At 40.6% G+C, this 16,690-nt stretch overlaps 3 protein-coding genes across 3 annotated transcripts; 1 reads left to right on the top strand and 2 right to left on the bottom strand.

The window, feature by feature from the left end:
* Positions 1-482: 482 nt before the first annotated feature.
* LOC141020850 (uncharacterized) lies at positions 483-1,697 on the bottom strand. Its single transcript, XM_073495799.1, has 2 exons — positions 1,609-1,697; positions 483-1,563 (listed from the first exon to the last, which is right to left on the bottom strand). Exons 1-2 carry the CDS (start codon positions 1,695-1,697, stop codon positions 483-485), a joined length of 1,170 nt encoding a protein of 389 aa, XP_073351900.1.
* Positions 1,698-1,888: 191 nt separating this feature from the next.
* On the top strand, positions 1,889-6,015 carry LOC109754740 (eukaryotic translation initiation factor 4E-1). Its single transcript, XM_020313648.3, has 5 exons — positions 1,889-2,277; positions 3,756-3,921; positions 4,009-4,134; positions 5,582-5,647; positions 5,730-6,015. Exons 1-5 carry the CDS (start codon positions 2,039-2,041, stop codon positions 5,778-5,780), a joined length of 648 nt encoding a protein of 215 aa, XP_020169237.1. The 5' UTR covers positions 1,889-2,038; the 3' UTR covers positions 5,781-6,015.
* A 610-nt stretch (positions 6,016-6,625) lies between these two features.
* LOC109754744 (uncharacterized) lies at positions 6,626-10,455 on the bottom strand. The gene is made up of 8 exons (XM_020313651.3): positions 10,286-10,455; positions 9,900-9,981; positions 9,716-9,783; positions 9,321-9,418; positions 8,534-8,670; positions 8,150-8,217; positions 7,594-7,657; positions 6,626-6,896 (listed from the first exon to the last, which is right to left on the bottom strand). The coding sequence occupies exons 1-8, from the start codon at positions 10,294-10,296 to the stop codon at positions 6,879-6,881; spliced, it is 546 nt and encodes a 181-aa protein (XP_020169240.1). The 5' UTR covers positions 10,297-10,455; the 3' UTR covers positions 6,626-6,878.
* Between the last annotated feature and the right edge of the window lie 6,235 nt (positions 10,456-16,690).

Here is a 16,690-nt window from a genome sequence, read left to right on the forward strand (position 1 = left end):
ACATTGCTCATGGAAGCTTACCCATCATGTAAATTTTGGTAAAATATCATAGCAACTCACAAGAATTTTGAATCGAATGTGCTCCTTTTATTCATCGGTGCCCATTATAGAACTGGATTTCATATTTTGAATATAAAAGTTTAAGAAAAGTCTTGGAGAAGCAAAGTCTTGAAAAAAAAAAGAATCAGCTAGTTCTACATATATGTATGTATTCGTGAATACATACGAGTTGGCTCTGTATTGGTTTTAAGTAAAAAGAGTAACACAGCTTGAAAGAAAATGCAAAAGAATTGGCCGGTCAATGTAATCTTCTTCAACAAAAAATAAAAGAAAAATCACACTTCTCTAAAGTTGTGTCACAATGTCTCAGCCACATGAATCTTCTCGCACAGCAGGCACCGTCAGCAATCTTCAAATCATTCAAAAAGGTCACATGAATCTCGACTTTCCTTTATGTGTAGCAGGACCAAAACAAAACTTTGCTAGAGATCTGGAGGGAAAAGCCACATGGGAGGATATTTATCACCACCCGACACATAGTGCCCCACTGACGTGATGCCCTCCTCATCTTTGTCAACACTTTCATCTTTCTTGTAGTACACATGACAACCATCACTATCCATACTCGTCAAGAACACCTTGGCATCGTCCGGCAAACAATCTTTTTGTGGGTAGCAACGATGGTGGGAGTAGTAGATGTGGTTTCTCTGCGGACTTCCATGCTCGCACGTCGACACATACATTGCCTTGGAGAACGTCGGCCCCAAGAATAAGGCTTGGTCGCATAGGCTCTTCACATGTTCCAATATATACGCGCCATGTCCGACATCAACTAACTCAAAAACCACGAAAAAATGCCCCCTATTGTTGGGTGACCGCCAATCCCACCGTCTTTTCTTCCTTGTCGCTATCATGATCTTGCCACCTAGCTCGATAATATACACGGCACGCTCATCCGGATCACCATCACCCTGCAAGTACAACCACCGGTCTTGTATATCCAACCATTGAGGATCACCTTTGAACACGCCACTTTTGGTTAAGCCGACCTCAAACCTAACGATATTCGTCGTTTCTAATACAAGGCAATAAAGATGGCCGTTGCAAAAGGCAATATCCAAGACCGTCGTCCCAACAAATCCTTGCGGCGTCCATGCAGACTTCGGGCGGCCAAGTCCACAGATTGCGACTCCAGACGTGCCGATGATGGCAGCAAGGATACAACCGCTCGAGGTGGGCGGCTCGGAGAATATTACCTTCAGCGGAACGAACAGACTAACGCGCGGGCGTAAACGGATGATACTCCTTTGCTTCGCCAGGGGAGTTTCCGAGATGGCGGCCCATCCACCATCGTGGCTGCCAACGATGCGACCCCAAACGGCCTCGTTCGAAAAGCAGAAGCGCGACAGGATGGTGCCATCCTCGATGCAGTATGCGTGCTTCCCCTTATCGCCGCTCCACGGATTAAGGATAAGCCACGGGTGAACACGGCGCGGCGACGTAACGACGCGGCACGACGTGCACACGGCGGCGAGGCGGACACGGTCGACGGTGTTCGCGAGCCTGGCCTAGACCAGGCTGAGAATATCGTCATGGAAAATTGACCACCTCTCCACCACTGCCGTCACGGTCGGGCCCTTGATGCTGCTGCCGTCGTCGTCTCCGGCGGCTGGCTTGTGCGTCGGCTCCTCCTCCATCTTTGTTTCCGTGTGCGTGCGCCGGCACGATAGTAGTAATAATCGATCGTTTATTGTTCGGTCGACGAGACAAACTATATATATATATATTTTAGCGAAGACGAGACAAACTACTCTATATGAGAGGTCGGTGACAAACCTAAGCGAACACGACGATTAGGCTTCGATAGGCCTTGCTCTGGGCCCGGCCCGGCCCACTCCGCCCCTTCGTTTTCTACTACTAGTCTCCATCTGGGCGAAGGCGAGACCAGACCTCACCACCGCCGCCGCCGTCGCCTGCTCTCCTCGCTCGCGCCGCCCGCCGTAGAAAAGCCCGCGACTTTCCGGCCGCCGCCGCAGGGATGGCCGAGGACACGGAGACGAGGCCCGCGTCGGCGGGCGCGGAGGAGAGGGAGGAGGGGGAGATCGCGGACGACGGAGACGGCTCCTCCGCCGCCGCGGCGGGGCGCATCACCGCCCACCCGCTCGAGAACGCCTGGACCTTCTGGTTCGACAACCCGCAGGGCAAGTCCAGGCAGGTGGCCTGGGGGAGCACCATCCACCCCATCCACACCTTCTCCACCGTCGAGGACTTCTGGGGGTACTGCCTCCCTCCCCCCTTCAACCCGACCCCCCTCTCGTTTATGTGGTTCGATTGGATCCTCTCCCCTAAGATTGGCGTCGCTGCGGTGGCTGGCTGGGTGAAATTTTGTCGCTTCGATGTGCTAGGTTTAGTTAGTGGATGCGATTGGGGCTAGGCAGGTGGCTATTGATTTTGCGTTGGTCAGTTTGTTGCGGTCCATGTATGAGGGGCAGCGCCGTGGGTATATACTGGTTAAAAGAGGCCAGGGTTTCCTTTTAGTAGCTTGCAAGTGAATCATCACAGCGTTTTGTCCGGTGCGCACGTCTGGGTTTGAGATTACGGGGAGGCTTATATAACATCACCACGTTTCATAGGCAGGAAGTGGACACCGTGTTCTGAATGATGCATATCTTCAAGCTTGCTACTTGTTGATTCTTAATAGTAATTCATATTATTTCATTTATTTACTCTTACCATGATTATTTGATGGGGCACGGCGTTGTAGTGCTGTGTATTATGCTGTTTTTTTGTTCTGGTTGTCTAGGCGTACATTGAAGACAATTTTTATTTTAGGCTTTGGTAGGTGACTAGATATTCTTATCATTATAATTTTTTATGCATCCAAATGTATCTCTTTGTGCTGCTGTTAACCAATAATACCTGTATTAATTTGTTGACCGATCACTCAATCACACATATGGCTGGAAAAAAATCTATTTCGTCATTTTCTTATTTCTCTTGTGTTTCCTTCTATTTTAGGAACTTTTTTAGCATCTATGGAAATGTTGGAAGGTTTTTCTGAAATACTTGATGTGGAAATTCGAGATTACGTTTCTTTTCCGGTTGTTTGGATGTTCGGCTTTGAATTTGATAATTCTATATGTGTAAATTCAGTTGTCTTGAATTAGCCTATTGCTTCTAACAATGAAGGATACCCGAAGATTGAAGTTAGATTCCCTGCAAGACATTCTTCTTAAGTTGATGCAAGACGCACTCATAAGTTATTTCTAGATATTTATGTTAGATTTTAGGATGAACTAGTGTTACATACAGCTAAGATTACTTAGAATACTCAATGTTCTATTGTAGTCTTAAGAAATTCTGTAGGTTAAGTTTGTGTAATATCGTACTCATACTTGACACCTCTAAAATCTAGTTTATATGAACTAAAAATATACTTATGTTTCTGGATCTTGTTCTATGAGAAATTTTCAGCCACCTGCAAGCATGCCATGTTCACTGATTTGAGATAGTCCATTAAGCTGCTGAATAGTGTGTATTGCATGACACTGTAGCTTGTCTTAACCTGTTCACCAGATTATCTACCATACTCACGAAATATAGTTCAGGATGATTTCTTTCGTGCTACTAGCTTGCTTCAGAAATTTGGTTATGCTTGTGTTGATAATTTAATTTGCATTTCCATTTGTTTTTGAGCTTGTGCTTTCATCTGTTGATATATTCTTTTATGTCTAACAAGTTGAGTGGTATTTCAGCCTTTACAACAATATCCATAACCCTAGCAAGTTGAATGTGGGAGCCGACTTCCATTGCTTCAAGAACAAGATTGAGCCAAAATGGGAAGACCCCATTTGTGCCAATGGCGGTAAATGGACCATCAGCTGTGGCAGAGGGAAATCTGACACATTCTGGTTGCATACTGTAAGGATTTTTTGCATCATTTTTGTTGCATAATTATCTTTTCTGTGACTTCCACCCTAATTCCCTTTTCACAAATATTATGTTTAGTTGCTGGCAATGATTGGTGAACAATTTGACTTTGGTGATGAAATTTGTGGAGCAGTCGTTAGCGTGCGTCAGAAACAGGAAAGAGTAGCTATCTGGACCAAAAATGCTGCCAATGAAGCTGCTCAGGTATGTATAATAAAATGCACACTATAAAACTGTTCTTTGATTGCAGGCAACAATCATGTAGTTTACAACATCGTAATTTAAACTGTCTCGGATATAAGCATGCATAATAATATTGTGACCTTGCATATAAAAGGGGTGACCTGACTGTGTAGCCCTTTACAGTGTGATTGTGCTAAATTTCAGTATGTATGCAATGCTCCCATTTTATGTGCATAATTGAATTAACTTATATTCCTGAAAGGATGTGTGCAGTACAATTTGAACAGCAGAACATTGTTGATGAAACTTGACCTGTTATCTTCCGGTTTACTGTGTTTCTATGTCTTTTTTCCCCAAAATAAGTTTGTATTAGAAGAAAGTTTCACTATTTCAACCAAATATTCCAGCTGTGCTACGTAACTCCTAAGCTATTTTGACTCTTCTTGCAACATACGCTCATTTGTCTGTGTTATTCTCCGGCTATATTTTTATGTCAACTCTTTGTGTAAGCATTTAGGGGCCGTTTGGATTGTGACTATGTTTGCCTTATATTGCCACATTATTTTTGCCACACTTGCCTAACTTGAGTTGCTCAAAATGGGGCTGTTTGGTTTCTAGCCACATATTGCCACACTTTGCCACACCTCACCTTAGGCAAGTTTGACCAAGTTAGGTGGGTGTTTGGTTCTAGCCACACCTAAGGCAAGAATTTTTTTATGAGCAGTGAACCCCATATGTCATAGACACAAAAAGTGTGGCAAATTCCCTTAGGCAAGCCAAAGTGTGGCTAACAATTAATTGTGTTAGCATTTGTTGACAGTGTCCTCTGTAGCATCATAAAGTGTGATACATTTAGGAGATCTTTATACTCCAGGCCCCGCTTGGATGGCCGTTTTTGCTTTCTGCGTGTATTAAGATACAGTTGTATCTTACCGGCCGACACGAAATCCCACCGGAAAAAATACGGAGCCCTGGAGACGCTAATTTCTTACGGGTGTAAACGAAAGAACGATCATTTTGGGCTGCACCTAAACGACCAACAAAGTGTGTTTTTCCAGCTGGAGGGAAAAACAATTCGGAGCCGTATTTTACGCTGGTTTTGGCCCAGAAAACGGCCATCCAAGCGGAGCCCCATTGGATGGCGAGACATGTTTATTTGAAGCTCCATTGATAAATGTTCTTAATTCCCCAACATAGTTCTATTTATTTTCTCTGATATGCACTCATTCATTAGCATTATGCAAAATACTCCCATGTCATTCTAAATCAATCATCAGAGGGTACCTGGGTAAATTATATCACCTATCTCAGTGTGAAGTACAAATAGGTGAGGGAGTACTATTAACGGTTTTGTTTTCTGTGCCGCCATGGATACATGAGCATATGTACTGTCTAGTTTCTGTTTGTATCATTTCCAGCCAGTCATCGTTTTTTAGTCTCTGAACTCATTCCCTATTTTATTTACCAGATAAGCATTGGCAAGCAGTGGAAGGAGTTTCTGGACTACAAGGACTCCATTGGGTTCATTGTTCATGTGAGTCGCTTGCACTTGAGCCTGGATTGCATTGTGTCTTTGCTGTCACTGTCTGACACCGTCTCTTTCTGCTTGTTTGCAGGAGGATGCAAAGAGGTCTGACAAAGGCCCCAAGAACCGCTACACCGTTTGATCCCGTGACTCGTCGATCCTGAGAGCTTCCACAGCAGGCCTGCCTACTCTTGGATGCAAGAAGGTTTCTCCTGGAATAGCTTAGCTTGTAGCGGGCGGATGCTGTTTTCTGAAGGATATATTATGTGTGTTTGCTGTGAATTGCTTGGAAGACATAATCTAACATCGTTGCGTTTGTCGTCGTTGTACTCCATAAGTCACATTTTATTTTATGAAAGAGTTATATTTTATGAGAAGCGTAACTCGTTTGAGCTGCAGTGTTGGCACTACTGCTTTGTCCATCTTGAACGTGAGATGGTTTCAGTGCAGAAGATTGCTCAATTATGTGTCATTCCAAACTTGGATGTTATGGTTGGAATTACAGAGGATCAGCTCATGCCCCCTCCGTTCCAAAATACTCCCTCTGTCCGGAATTACTCTTTGGAGAAATTCCGTCTGTCCGGAATTATCGGAGAAATGAATGTATCTAGATATATTCTAGTTTTTGATACATCTATTTTCGCGACAAGTAATCCAGATGGAGGTATATTGTGTAACAGTTTTTTCACCTAGTCTTTTAGAAAAAAATATCAACATCTCCAGTACCAAATTTATATCAGAAAAGAAGTATTATATCTAATTTATTTTGTATTGTAGACATTGATATTTTATTCTATAATCTTGGTCAAATATACACAAGTTTGACTTGCATGAAAATTGATACACTTTCTATATTTTGGAACGGAAAGAGTATGTCACAAGAAATTACAGAGGATTCTGCTTCTGTGGCAAGAGGACAGCTCAAATGAAGCTTCAGGAAACTCTGGGGTTGCGGTGCCTTAGAACCTCAGTAAATAAAACACCAAATTCAGTAAAGTTCACAACAGTGTATATTTCTGTTTTCGCTGCATCATAAACAACAGGGTGTTCTTCTGAACTGTTATTGGTAAAAGTGTAAATGGTCAGCGATGATGTCATATCATACAAGGTTCTCAGCGGCGGCATAGTACCAAACTAAGATAACTAAGATTTCTCCCATGCGAAAACGACACATGATGCGCCTAGTTACAGCTCCATATGGCCTTGCTGCGGATTGATTCTGCTTCCCTCGGCGATCCTACTACTCAAGCCGCTCCATCTGTCAAATGAACAAAACCAAAGTTAGCAAAATAGCATGTGTTATGTATCAACTGTATCTCTGTTCCTCTGCTCCCAAGGAGCTTGCTGTGGCAATCATGAACAAATTGCAAGGGTAAAAAGGGGCTGTCAATGACCATCTGGTACTAATTGTCACAAATCTGGCAAAGCCACTTGATATGCGCTTCAATTACAACAACTACTCCCTCCGTTTCTAGTATAAGCCCTTTCAGAGATTTCAACACGGACTACATACAGATGTATATAGACATATTTTAGAGTGTAACTCATTTTGCTCCATATGTAGTCCATATTGGAATCTCTAAAAGGGCTTATATTTAGGAACGGAGGGAGTATTTCATAAGAGCATCTCCAACGGCCGCACAAAAATTCCGCGCCCAATAAACGTTATAGCACGCCACTGTAGCACTTTTAATGCGTCGGGACCAACTTTGCTTTAGCAGACGCCCAAAAACGCGCGCCCAAAAAGCAGACAGTGCAAATTGTGAAGCGTGCGCAATCCGGCGCCCCAAATATGCTGCGCGCGATAGTGTTTTTCAGCGCGCGCCCAAAAACTTTTAGCGCTACAGCTTCTGCTGGAGCTGTCCGGCGCCCCAAAAAACAAACTTTTAGTGCGCGGAGCTCTTTTTGGGCGCCTGTTGGAGATGCTCTAAGGTAGAGGGAAAAGCAGAGAGTACCTTCCACAGGCCATCATTTAAATAGTGCATGTTGTCAACTCCAATTCCTTTGTTGATGGTGCTTCTGCAAAAGCTCAGGATTTCAGGAGCAGCATTATCCATGGCCAAATGCAAGACATGATACTAGCAAAGAATTATGGGATGTAATATTCAGGAAGGCTTAAGTTTATAAGTACATCTGCATAAGGTTCTGCTATGTTGAGATTTAATTTGCAGGTACTATCACATAGTATTAAGATGTAAAGTAAGGAATACCAAAGGAGACCACCACAAATGTATTCTTTTTAACATTTGGAAACATTAGGACCGAACCTGACTGAAACGTCAAAAAAGATGGAAAAAGAAACCATGAGCGCAAGGTTCATGCTTCACAAGTACTCCCTCCGTCTGGAAATACTTGTCGTAGAAATTGATGAAATGGATGCATCTAGAACAAAAATTACATCTAGATACATCCATCTCCCCAACAAGTATTTCCAGACGGAGGGAGTATAATTTAGAGACTCTAGAGACTCCGAAGCACCACTAGTGATTAATAATTCAAAAAGGAGCTTACATGTCTTTCGCTGACATCTTTGTGAATCCAATCGCCAATGCGTGTTGCTTGCCTTCAGCCATTATAGCCTGACAATTATAGTTTTCAAGAGATAAATAATTAGTCTGGTGGTTGGCATGCTCAGGAGAAGGAACCTCTTTCATCATTTTAAAGTGTATTAGGATGCATAGTAACGAATGTCAAATAATTACAATACTATGAACTAGTGAAGTGCACTAATCTGCAGACAGCTAAATTTAACTCATGTGAAAATACTAGAAACAAAGACACTAAAATATAGCAATGTTATGTTGCTAGATATGACAGTCTACTGAAGCAGACGAGATTCCATTTGTACTGTATCTATAAATGGATGAACTGGAATTTAAAAGATTAGTCTTGTACCACTGGCGTTTCCTCCTCGACTTCATTGTCCAACACACCACCAGGCGATGTGAGTCCAGGGCACATTATGTTGGCACCAGAGAGAACAAACTTGATAGCACCTCTGTCCACTTGGAACTTCTTCATGATGTTAGGATCTGATCAAATGCAAGCATAAATTAGCAAAACAAAGGGCGGTATTTTGGAATGCAGATTTTTCGCAACTAGCTGTCCCTGCACCCCATGCTGAAAACATGCATCTTGAAGTTTTTAAAAAATGGAAACAAAACAGGGGCATACATATACATGTTATAACATGAACACTTGCTTTTGAAAATTTGTACGCAAATATGGCTTACTATGTGCTATTCAGAGAAGACAAGAAAGGGGCGAATAGTATACAAATTATCCACACAAATTTGTATTGTTGCTCAGTACACAAATGGTCACGCTATTGTTTAATTCTTTTATAAACGCCCATATTACAGCACTTCATCTATGATATGTTCTGAAACTGAAAAAAAATGGATTTTGACAAGGGTTGCGCCCGCAGCTAGTTGCTCATTCTTGTTTCTTGATATTTTGATGTTCTGCGTTTACGAATAATAACTCATATAATTTCCATTCTGGTTGACATTTTCTTTCTTCAACAGGTAAATGTTAAGAATGATGGTGCTCCAATTCTCTAACAGATAGGCAAGCCCAAACATATTAAAATAGAAGCAAATTCCATAGATAATGATGTACGTCATAGGGGAGAAACAAATGTAGCGACGGCATGCCAGAAAAACAGAGAGAAGAAAATTACACTGATGAAGAAGGCGCAGGGTTGGCATGTATGGACCATCACGGATGTTGAAGAAGAGTGGGACATTGTTCACCACCACAAGATTGAGATGATTTTGGCTAGGGAAAGAAACCAACTGCATTAGTTCTTTGTAGAAGCAACAATCTTGCCAATAAAAGCTGAAGTAGTCTTTGGTCATCAATCTAATCTACCAGCAATTACATGCAACCTAACCTATTCTGGCCTCTAGAAGTAGAAAGAACTAGGAAATAGCCAATGTAACTCTCGGTATGTCAGAAGCAGCACCGGCATAACAAAGGCAGGCTATTAAGCAATAAGCATGTTAACCAATAAATAAAGGTTGTTCAACAGACTATATCAAGCAAGCTGAATCAGAAAGATGGGGAACCACTGACCATTTAACAACAATCATCGGCGACTTCTTTGGAAGCATGTCCTCCAGCAAAGGTTCGAGGAGAGGGTACTGCAACAAACAAACTTGCTAACTTCAGTATAGCTGAAGAGAAGAAGATAGCAGGGTCCGCAGCCGAAACAAAAGATAATATATAGAGGGGGCTATGCGGATATTTTAGACATAACCTCCTCGGCGATGCTTTGCCGGATCCTCCGCTGCACAGACGCCTTGACCTGATTCTGCCCGGATATGTCTTCGGAAGAGAACCTAGGGACAAAAAAAGAGGCAGCTTTTGTCATGGTTAGTGCTTAGCACTTGGCAGGGTACAAAAATCTTGCATTGAACCACCCAACGGGGATTGGTAATGGCCAGAGCAAGCGCAGCGTGCAGTTGGGAGACTAGTGCTTGCAAGGCAAGCCCGAGCCTCTGATTCGGAACGCGCCCCTCCCTCCTCTCTAGCTCTCTCCCACGACGGCAATGGCGCCTCTGAATCCAGTGCCACTCGTCTACTTGGCCGCTGTCAGGCGTACGGGTTTGGACGGAGAGGGGGAGGGGGGAAGGGGGTACTCACTTCTTGAACATGGTGAGCGGCGGTTGGCGGCGCGGCGACGGGGGTTGGGGAAGCGGCAGATCGGCGCGGCGGGGCGGCGGCGGCGGGCGGCTCGATCTGGAGAAGGGAAGAGAGAGAGGTCGGGAGAGGAGAGAGGGTTCCGGCGTGGGCCCCGGTGAGATGTGGGAGGTTACGCCGGGACCCACATGTCAGGCAGGTCTCGACATGGCGAGTCCCCTTGGGCCGCCCGGTCGCACGGTTTTCTTTGATTTTTCTCCCGGTTTTGCTCTTTCGCTTTTCGGCTTGCTTCTTCGGTTTTTCTGCGTATCTTCCTCGGTTTCATTTTTCCTTTATTCGTCTTCGGGTTTTTTTCTTTGGTTTTCTCCTTTTTCTTCAAGGGGTGTCTAGTTTTTCAACACACATCGTACATTTTTTTAGATACGCGTAAGATTTTTCTGATACAAGTTGAACAATTTTTAAATACATGGTGTAATCTTTTCAAATACATATATTCAACATTTTTTCCCCTGAATGCAGGTTAAATATTTTCCGAAAATACTTTGAACATTTATATAATGGCACAAAACATTCTTTTAAACTACGCAGACATATATATTTTTACAATGTACAACATACTTTTTAAATGTCATGACAATTGTTTTGAAACACGTGAACCTTTCTGCAGAACGCCCGGTACATTTTTGTGAATGGAATGAAACATGAATTACACGAGTATTATTTTTACATTATATAAACATTTTCATAAAAATCATGGACCACTTTTTTTAAACGAGTAATTGTTCTAAATGTCACCACCATTTTGTTAAAGCCGCCCGAACATTTTTTACACTGCATGAACATTTCCAAAATGTGCGATGAAAACTGTTTTAAAAAATTAAGCAAAATATGTTTCCATTTCAAAAATATAAATAAAAGTAATAAAAACAAGAAAAATAAACGTTCACTAGGGAGCCAGTGCTGCTCCCGCATTGGGGCAGCCCATTTAGGGTGTCCTTCAGACGAGGGCATCATCCGGTTCGCTGTATGCGAGAATTAGTATCCCCCTCGACTGACAGGTGCCTATTTGTTTCCAATGAACCTTTTCTTTTAGAAGGCCCATGGCCTAGTAAAATAAACCCAGACACAACTTCAATATAGGAATAAGAAAAGTCCCTGTAAAAATTAGCACCCTCCTTCCACCAACGGTGCGATGTGTTGTGAGCAGAATTCTTGTCGCCTCTAGGCTTTAGTCTCACTGGAGCAACCTTGTTGAAATTCAGGAGCTTGTACAAACAACGGCGAGAATTTTGTTTACATAAAAAAACTCTCTAAGTTTATTTATGTATTATTATAGAAAAAGCAAAAAAAGAAAAGGAATAAAGGGGCTTTTGGCCATTTCGTCACACACCTCCCATACATTGCCTGTCGGAGGTCGCACTAGCTAGCGAAAGCTCTCCATAGAGCGGTGGACCCAGGAAAAACTTGAGCGGGAGCAAGAATGTATGGCCATATTTACAAACCAATGAGGCAAGCATGCTTATAAACTAAAATCTGGGTATAGTAACTTCATTTTCAACAACGTAACCAAGTTCATTGCAAAGGGAAACAAAACTAACCATTTACGGAAAAATAACTTATATCAATATGACAATATCTTATTGTGAAGTTCCAGACGAGGATGTCCGCATATTATTCCGACAATCTAACCTACAACTTGAAAGGAAAAGAAATCATTATCAAATGAGGAGCTCTGGCACATTGCCTTTCGTTTTATCCAACGAGGATCTTTACTGCATCAAAAGGTTCAACTATTACTTAATTAGGAATTTTCTCCAGCAATTCTTTTTCCAGACAGCAGATAAGGTTGTTCTTCATAAAATAATCATTAATCTTGATAGATAGAGTATTATTTTATTCAACACATGTCTAGTTTTTTCAATAGACATCCCTAACATTATTTTGATGCTATTCGCAAAAACAACAACATTATTTTGATGCATATTAGACATTTTCTAAATACGTGATGTACATTTTCCAAGTACATGTTTTTGAAATTTTTTTTGAGTATATGTTAAACATTGTTCAAATACATGATGAATTATTTCAAACTGACACAAATTTTTTTTTACAACGACGCGAACATTTTTTTACATTGGGTAAATATTTGTTAAATACCCCGAACATATTTCTGAAACACGTGAACATTTTTCTAAAGTTTCACATACATTTTGTCAATGTCATCTGATAAAAATCTTTACAAAATATAAAAAGAAGATTCAAGTAATTCAAAAAACGAATGTTTAGACACAGGGCGTCTGCATCTGTACTGTGTTTATACATTTGTTTTCAAATAACATGATTTTTTTACATTTTGTTTATGTTTTCTAAATGTCATGCACATTGTTTAATGCCATCAACATGTTTTTGAGTTACGGGAACATTTTCTTACATTGTATAATAATTTTGTTAAATGTCACGAACATGTTTATCAAACACATGAACATTTCTTAAATATCACAAACATTTTATTAATGCTATGAACATTTCCTAAAAGTTGCACGGACATTTTCTTAACAGTACATTAACATTTTTTGAACGAGCGATGAAGGTTTAAAATTTAAATATAATGGAAACAAAAATAAGTAAAAGAAACAAAATGTACAGAACAGTACATGTGCTGGTCAATTTACCAAGCTGCACCCCCAATTTTTTTTCCAAAACTGTAATAACACCGGCAGAATTCTGAGCCATATATTAAGTTTCCAGCCTAGTACGCCAACAACTTCTAAGTGCTAGCCTTTACTAGTAGGGTGAGAGCCTGCCGGCGATGGACGTCACCCGCGCGTCGACGATGCTACAATGGGGAAGAAAGATGCCACATAACGTGTTGTGTGCTACTGATGAGGAGTGCTTGTTTGTGTTGACTCATCCGATGGCTAGCTGGGAACACTCATACAAGATTGAATCACACGGTGGGGAAGGCACCTATTGTTTTTAGCGGTACAACCGACGGGCGCATAGCGCCCGCCTTATCACAGTGACAAGAAAAACATCTAAATCGTTAGCCAGTTGGACTGGTTGATAGAACACTCCCCATTGTCTTCCTTTTGCATGTGCTCCCCACCTCCATGAGCAGTCCTTGAGCTATATAAAAGTAGGAACGGGGTTCATGAATTTCTTTAAATGGACAATTTTTAGATGTCTACATAAACTATTTATCCGCAATGACAACAAAATGTTGTAAACTTATTTTCTCCTGGAGTTCACCAAATGTGGGTTCCTTGTAGTGATATGTTCACTTGAAAACTTTATAGATGAAATGGTTCATGTGCTTGCACGATGCATACAAAGATTGCTTAGATGAAATATAATTGGTGCATAGGCCCATGATTAAAAGAGCCTCTTTTTTTCAAAATATCTCACTATATCTCCTTCTCGTCTGGCAGATACTTATAAGATGGAGGCGTAAATGGAATAAATCAATGAAAACAACGCCATTGGTATAGAACAAGTAACAAAATGCATCAAAATAGGGGCACTATGCCAGAAGGAGGCCTCCTCTGAATGGCCTCCTACATCAGATATAATGAGCAGAATATCTAAAATGGGAAGTACGAATAACCCCATTGAGAATGCTAATGAATCTACCGTTGACCAGGTTATCTCATATGCTCCTCCATACCTATAAACCTCAAAATCCATATTTTCTTGGACCATATTACTAGAGCCATTATTCTTTAAATGGATTCATTTGAAGAATGGCCTACGGTGCTAGATATGTGGCATTCTGGCATAAATGCAGGAGCATTATTGGGTGGATGATATGCTTGGGGTTGAGCCGTTCGAGCTAATGTTTGCAAGTTCTGAGCATAACAATGTGCATATATTATGTTTAGTCTAACTCAACAATGATAAAAAATGGTTTAATTGCCTTCATGATTGAAACGCATAGCCCGTTTACATTCTCCATAGAACCAAACAAGGGCACTGTGCGACCATAATCCAAATATAGGGTGGATATAACATTGCCTGCAGCTCATACACATGATCTTGATATGGCTCCACTTCGCACAAACGAGTTCATCATGAGGACCATTAAAGTGAACGGAGGTCTTGAAACCAAGGATATTAATGAAGACATGTTTTATGAAGATATGGCGGGTCACAACATTGATGAGATTCAACTGGTGGTTCTTTCTGACTCTTTCAAACTACAAAGCCACCTCCCCTCTGAAGAACCTTGCAAAAATGAGGTAATTAAGGGCTCGAGTCCTTCCATGTTCTTCATACAACCATTTTTATATTCAAAATCATATGGTTATATGAAGAATTGTTGTAAGATACTCCCTCTGTTCCAAAATATAAGGCGCATCGGTTTTTGTGCGAGTCAAACAATTGTATGTTTGACCAAGATTATAGAAAAATATCAACAACTCCACTACCTAATAGGTATTTTAAAATTCTTTTCATGATGGATCAAATGATATAAATTTGGTATTGTATATATTGATTTTTTTCTAGAAACTTGGTCAAACATGCACACATTTGACTTAAAAAAATATACCTTATATTTTGAAACGGAAGGAGTAAGCAATAGTCGAGCATGCATGCATTCTCGGGGCACGACCAAGAGTAAGCTCAGCTATTAAATCTACAACGATGGTGTGATATCTGCTTAGGATTATTACTATAATTTCATAATTGTGTATAGCTTACACGAACATGCATTGCACACTTCACTGAGTAAAAGTTTTTACTAATCTTGAATACCTAGCATATTAGGACTAATTTCACAATTAAAGCAAATTACCATGCTGTTTTGTAGGACTCTCAAAATAATATAAGTGAAGCATGAGAGAACAATAGTTTCTATAAAACAAATCCACCACCGTGCTCTAAAAGATATAAGTGAAGCGCTAGAGCAAAAACTATATAGCTCAAAAGATATAAGTGAAGCACATAGAGTATTCTAATAAATTCCGAATCATGTGTGTCTCTCTCAAAAGGTGTGTCCAGCAAGGATGATTGTGGTAAAATAAAAAACAAAGACTCAAATCATACAAGATGCTCCAAGCAAAACACATATCATGTGGTGAATAAAAATATAGCTCCAAGTAAACTTACCGATGGACGAAGACGAAAGAGGGGATGCCTTCCGGGGCATCCCCAAGCTTTGGCTTTTTGGTGTCCTTAGATTATCTTGGGGTGCCATGGGCATCCCCAAGCTTAGGCTCTTGCCACTCCTTGTTCCATAATCCATCAAATCTTTTCCCAAAACTTGAAAACTTCACAACACAAAACTCAACAGAAAATCTCATGAGCTCCGTTAGCGAAAGAAAACAAAACACCACTTCAAGGTACTGTATTGAACTCATTCTTTATTTATATTGGTGTTAAACTTACTGCATTCCAACTTCTCTATGGTTTATAAACTATTTTACTAGCCATAGATTCATCAAAATAAGCAAACAACACACGAAAAACAGAATCTGTCAAAAACATAACAGTCTGTAGTAATTTGTAACTAACGCAAACTTCTGGAACTCAGAAAAATCTACCAAAATAGGACGACCTAGATAATTTGTTTATTGATCTACTGCAATTGGAATCATTATTTTATCATGTTCTGGTGATTTTTAACAATTGTTTTTGCAAACAGAAAGTTTCTTGAATTTTCAGCAAGATCAAATAACTATCATCCAAGAAGATCCTATAGGTTTCACTTGGCACAAACACTAATTAAAACATAAATACAAATCTAACCAGAGGCTAGATCAAATATTTATTCCTAAACATAAGCAAAAAGCAAAAAAACTAAAATAAAATTGGGTTGCCTCCCAACAAGCGCTATCATTTAACGCCCCTAGCTAGGCATTGATAATTTTAATGATGATCGCATAAAAGACAAGAATTGAAGTGCGAAGAAAGCATCATGAAACACGTGACAAACACATCTAAGTCTAGCATATTTCCTATGCATAGGCATCTCATAGAAAAACAAATTATCATAGCAAGCAAAAACTAGCATATGCAAGGAAGCGGAAAGGAACGATAGCAATCTCAACATAATGAGAGGTAATTTAGTAACATGAAAATTTCTATAACCATACTTTCCTCTCTCATAAATAATTACATGTAGGATCATAAGAAAATTCAACAATATAGCTATCACAAAACATATTCTTAACACGATCCACATGTATGCATAGTTGACACTCTTCCAAAATAGTGGGAATATCATTAACTAAAGTCATGACCTCTCCAAACCCACTTTTATAAAAAAAATCATAAGATTGAACATTCTTCAAATACGTGGGATCTAAAGTCGACACTCTTCCAAACCCACTTTCAATATTATTGCAAACATTATTATCAATCTCATATTCATCATGGGGCTTAAATAAATTTTCAAGATCATAAGAAGAA

Source organism: Aegilops tauschii, chromosome 3, assembly GCF_002575655.3.
Source record: "Aegilops tauschii subsp. strangulata cultivar AL8/78 chromosome 3, Aet v6.0, whole genome shotgun sequence".
In the NCBI taxonomy this organism is placed as follows: Eukaryota; Viridiplantae; Streptophyta; class Magnoliopsida; order Poales; family Poaceae; genus Aegilops; species Aegilops tauschii.

Coding starts and splice junctions, on each gene's coding strand:
- LOC109754740 (XM_020313648.3), top strand. CDS start 2,039: ATGGCCGAGGACACGGAGACGAGGCCCGCGTCGGCGGGCGCGGAGGAG. Junction 4,135..5,581: donor CTGCCAATGAAGCTGCTCAG/GTATGTATAATA, acceptor TTTATTTACCAG/ATAAGCATTGGCAAGCAGTG. Junction 5,648..5,729: donor CCATTGGGTTCATTGTTCAT/GTGAGTCGCTTG, acceptor GCTTGTTTGCAG/GAGGATGCAAAGAGGTCTGA.
- LOC109754744 (XM_020313651.3), bottom strand. Junction 9,419..9,715: donor CCGATGATTGTTGTTAAATG/GTCAGTGGTTCC, acceptor TTCTTTCCCTAG/CCAAAATCATCTCAATCTTG. Junction 8,218..8,533: donor TCGAGGAGGAAACGCCAGTG/GTACAAGACTAA, acceptor TATAATTGTCAG/GCTATAATGGCTGAAGGCAA.
- LOC141020850 (XM_073495799.1), bottom strand. CDS start 1,697: ATGGAGGAGGAGCCGACGCACAAGCCAGCCGCCGGAGACGACGACGGC. Junction 1,564..1,608: donor GTGACGGCAGTGGTGGAGAG/GTGGTCAATTTT, acceptor GGTCTAGGCCAG/GCTCGCGAACACCGTCGACC.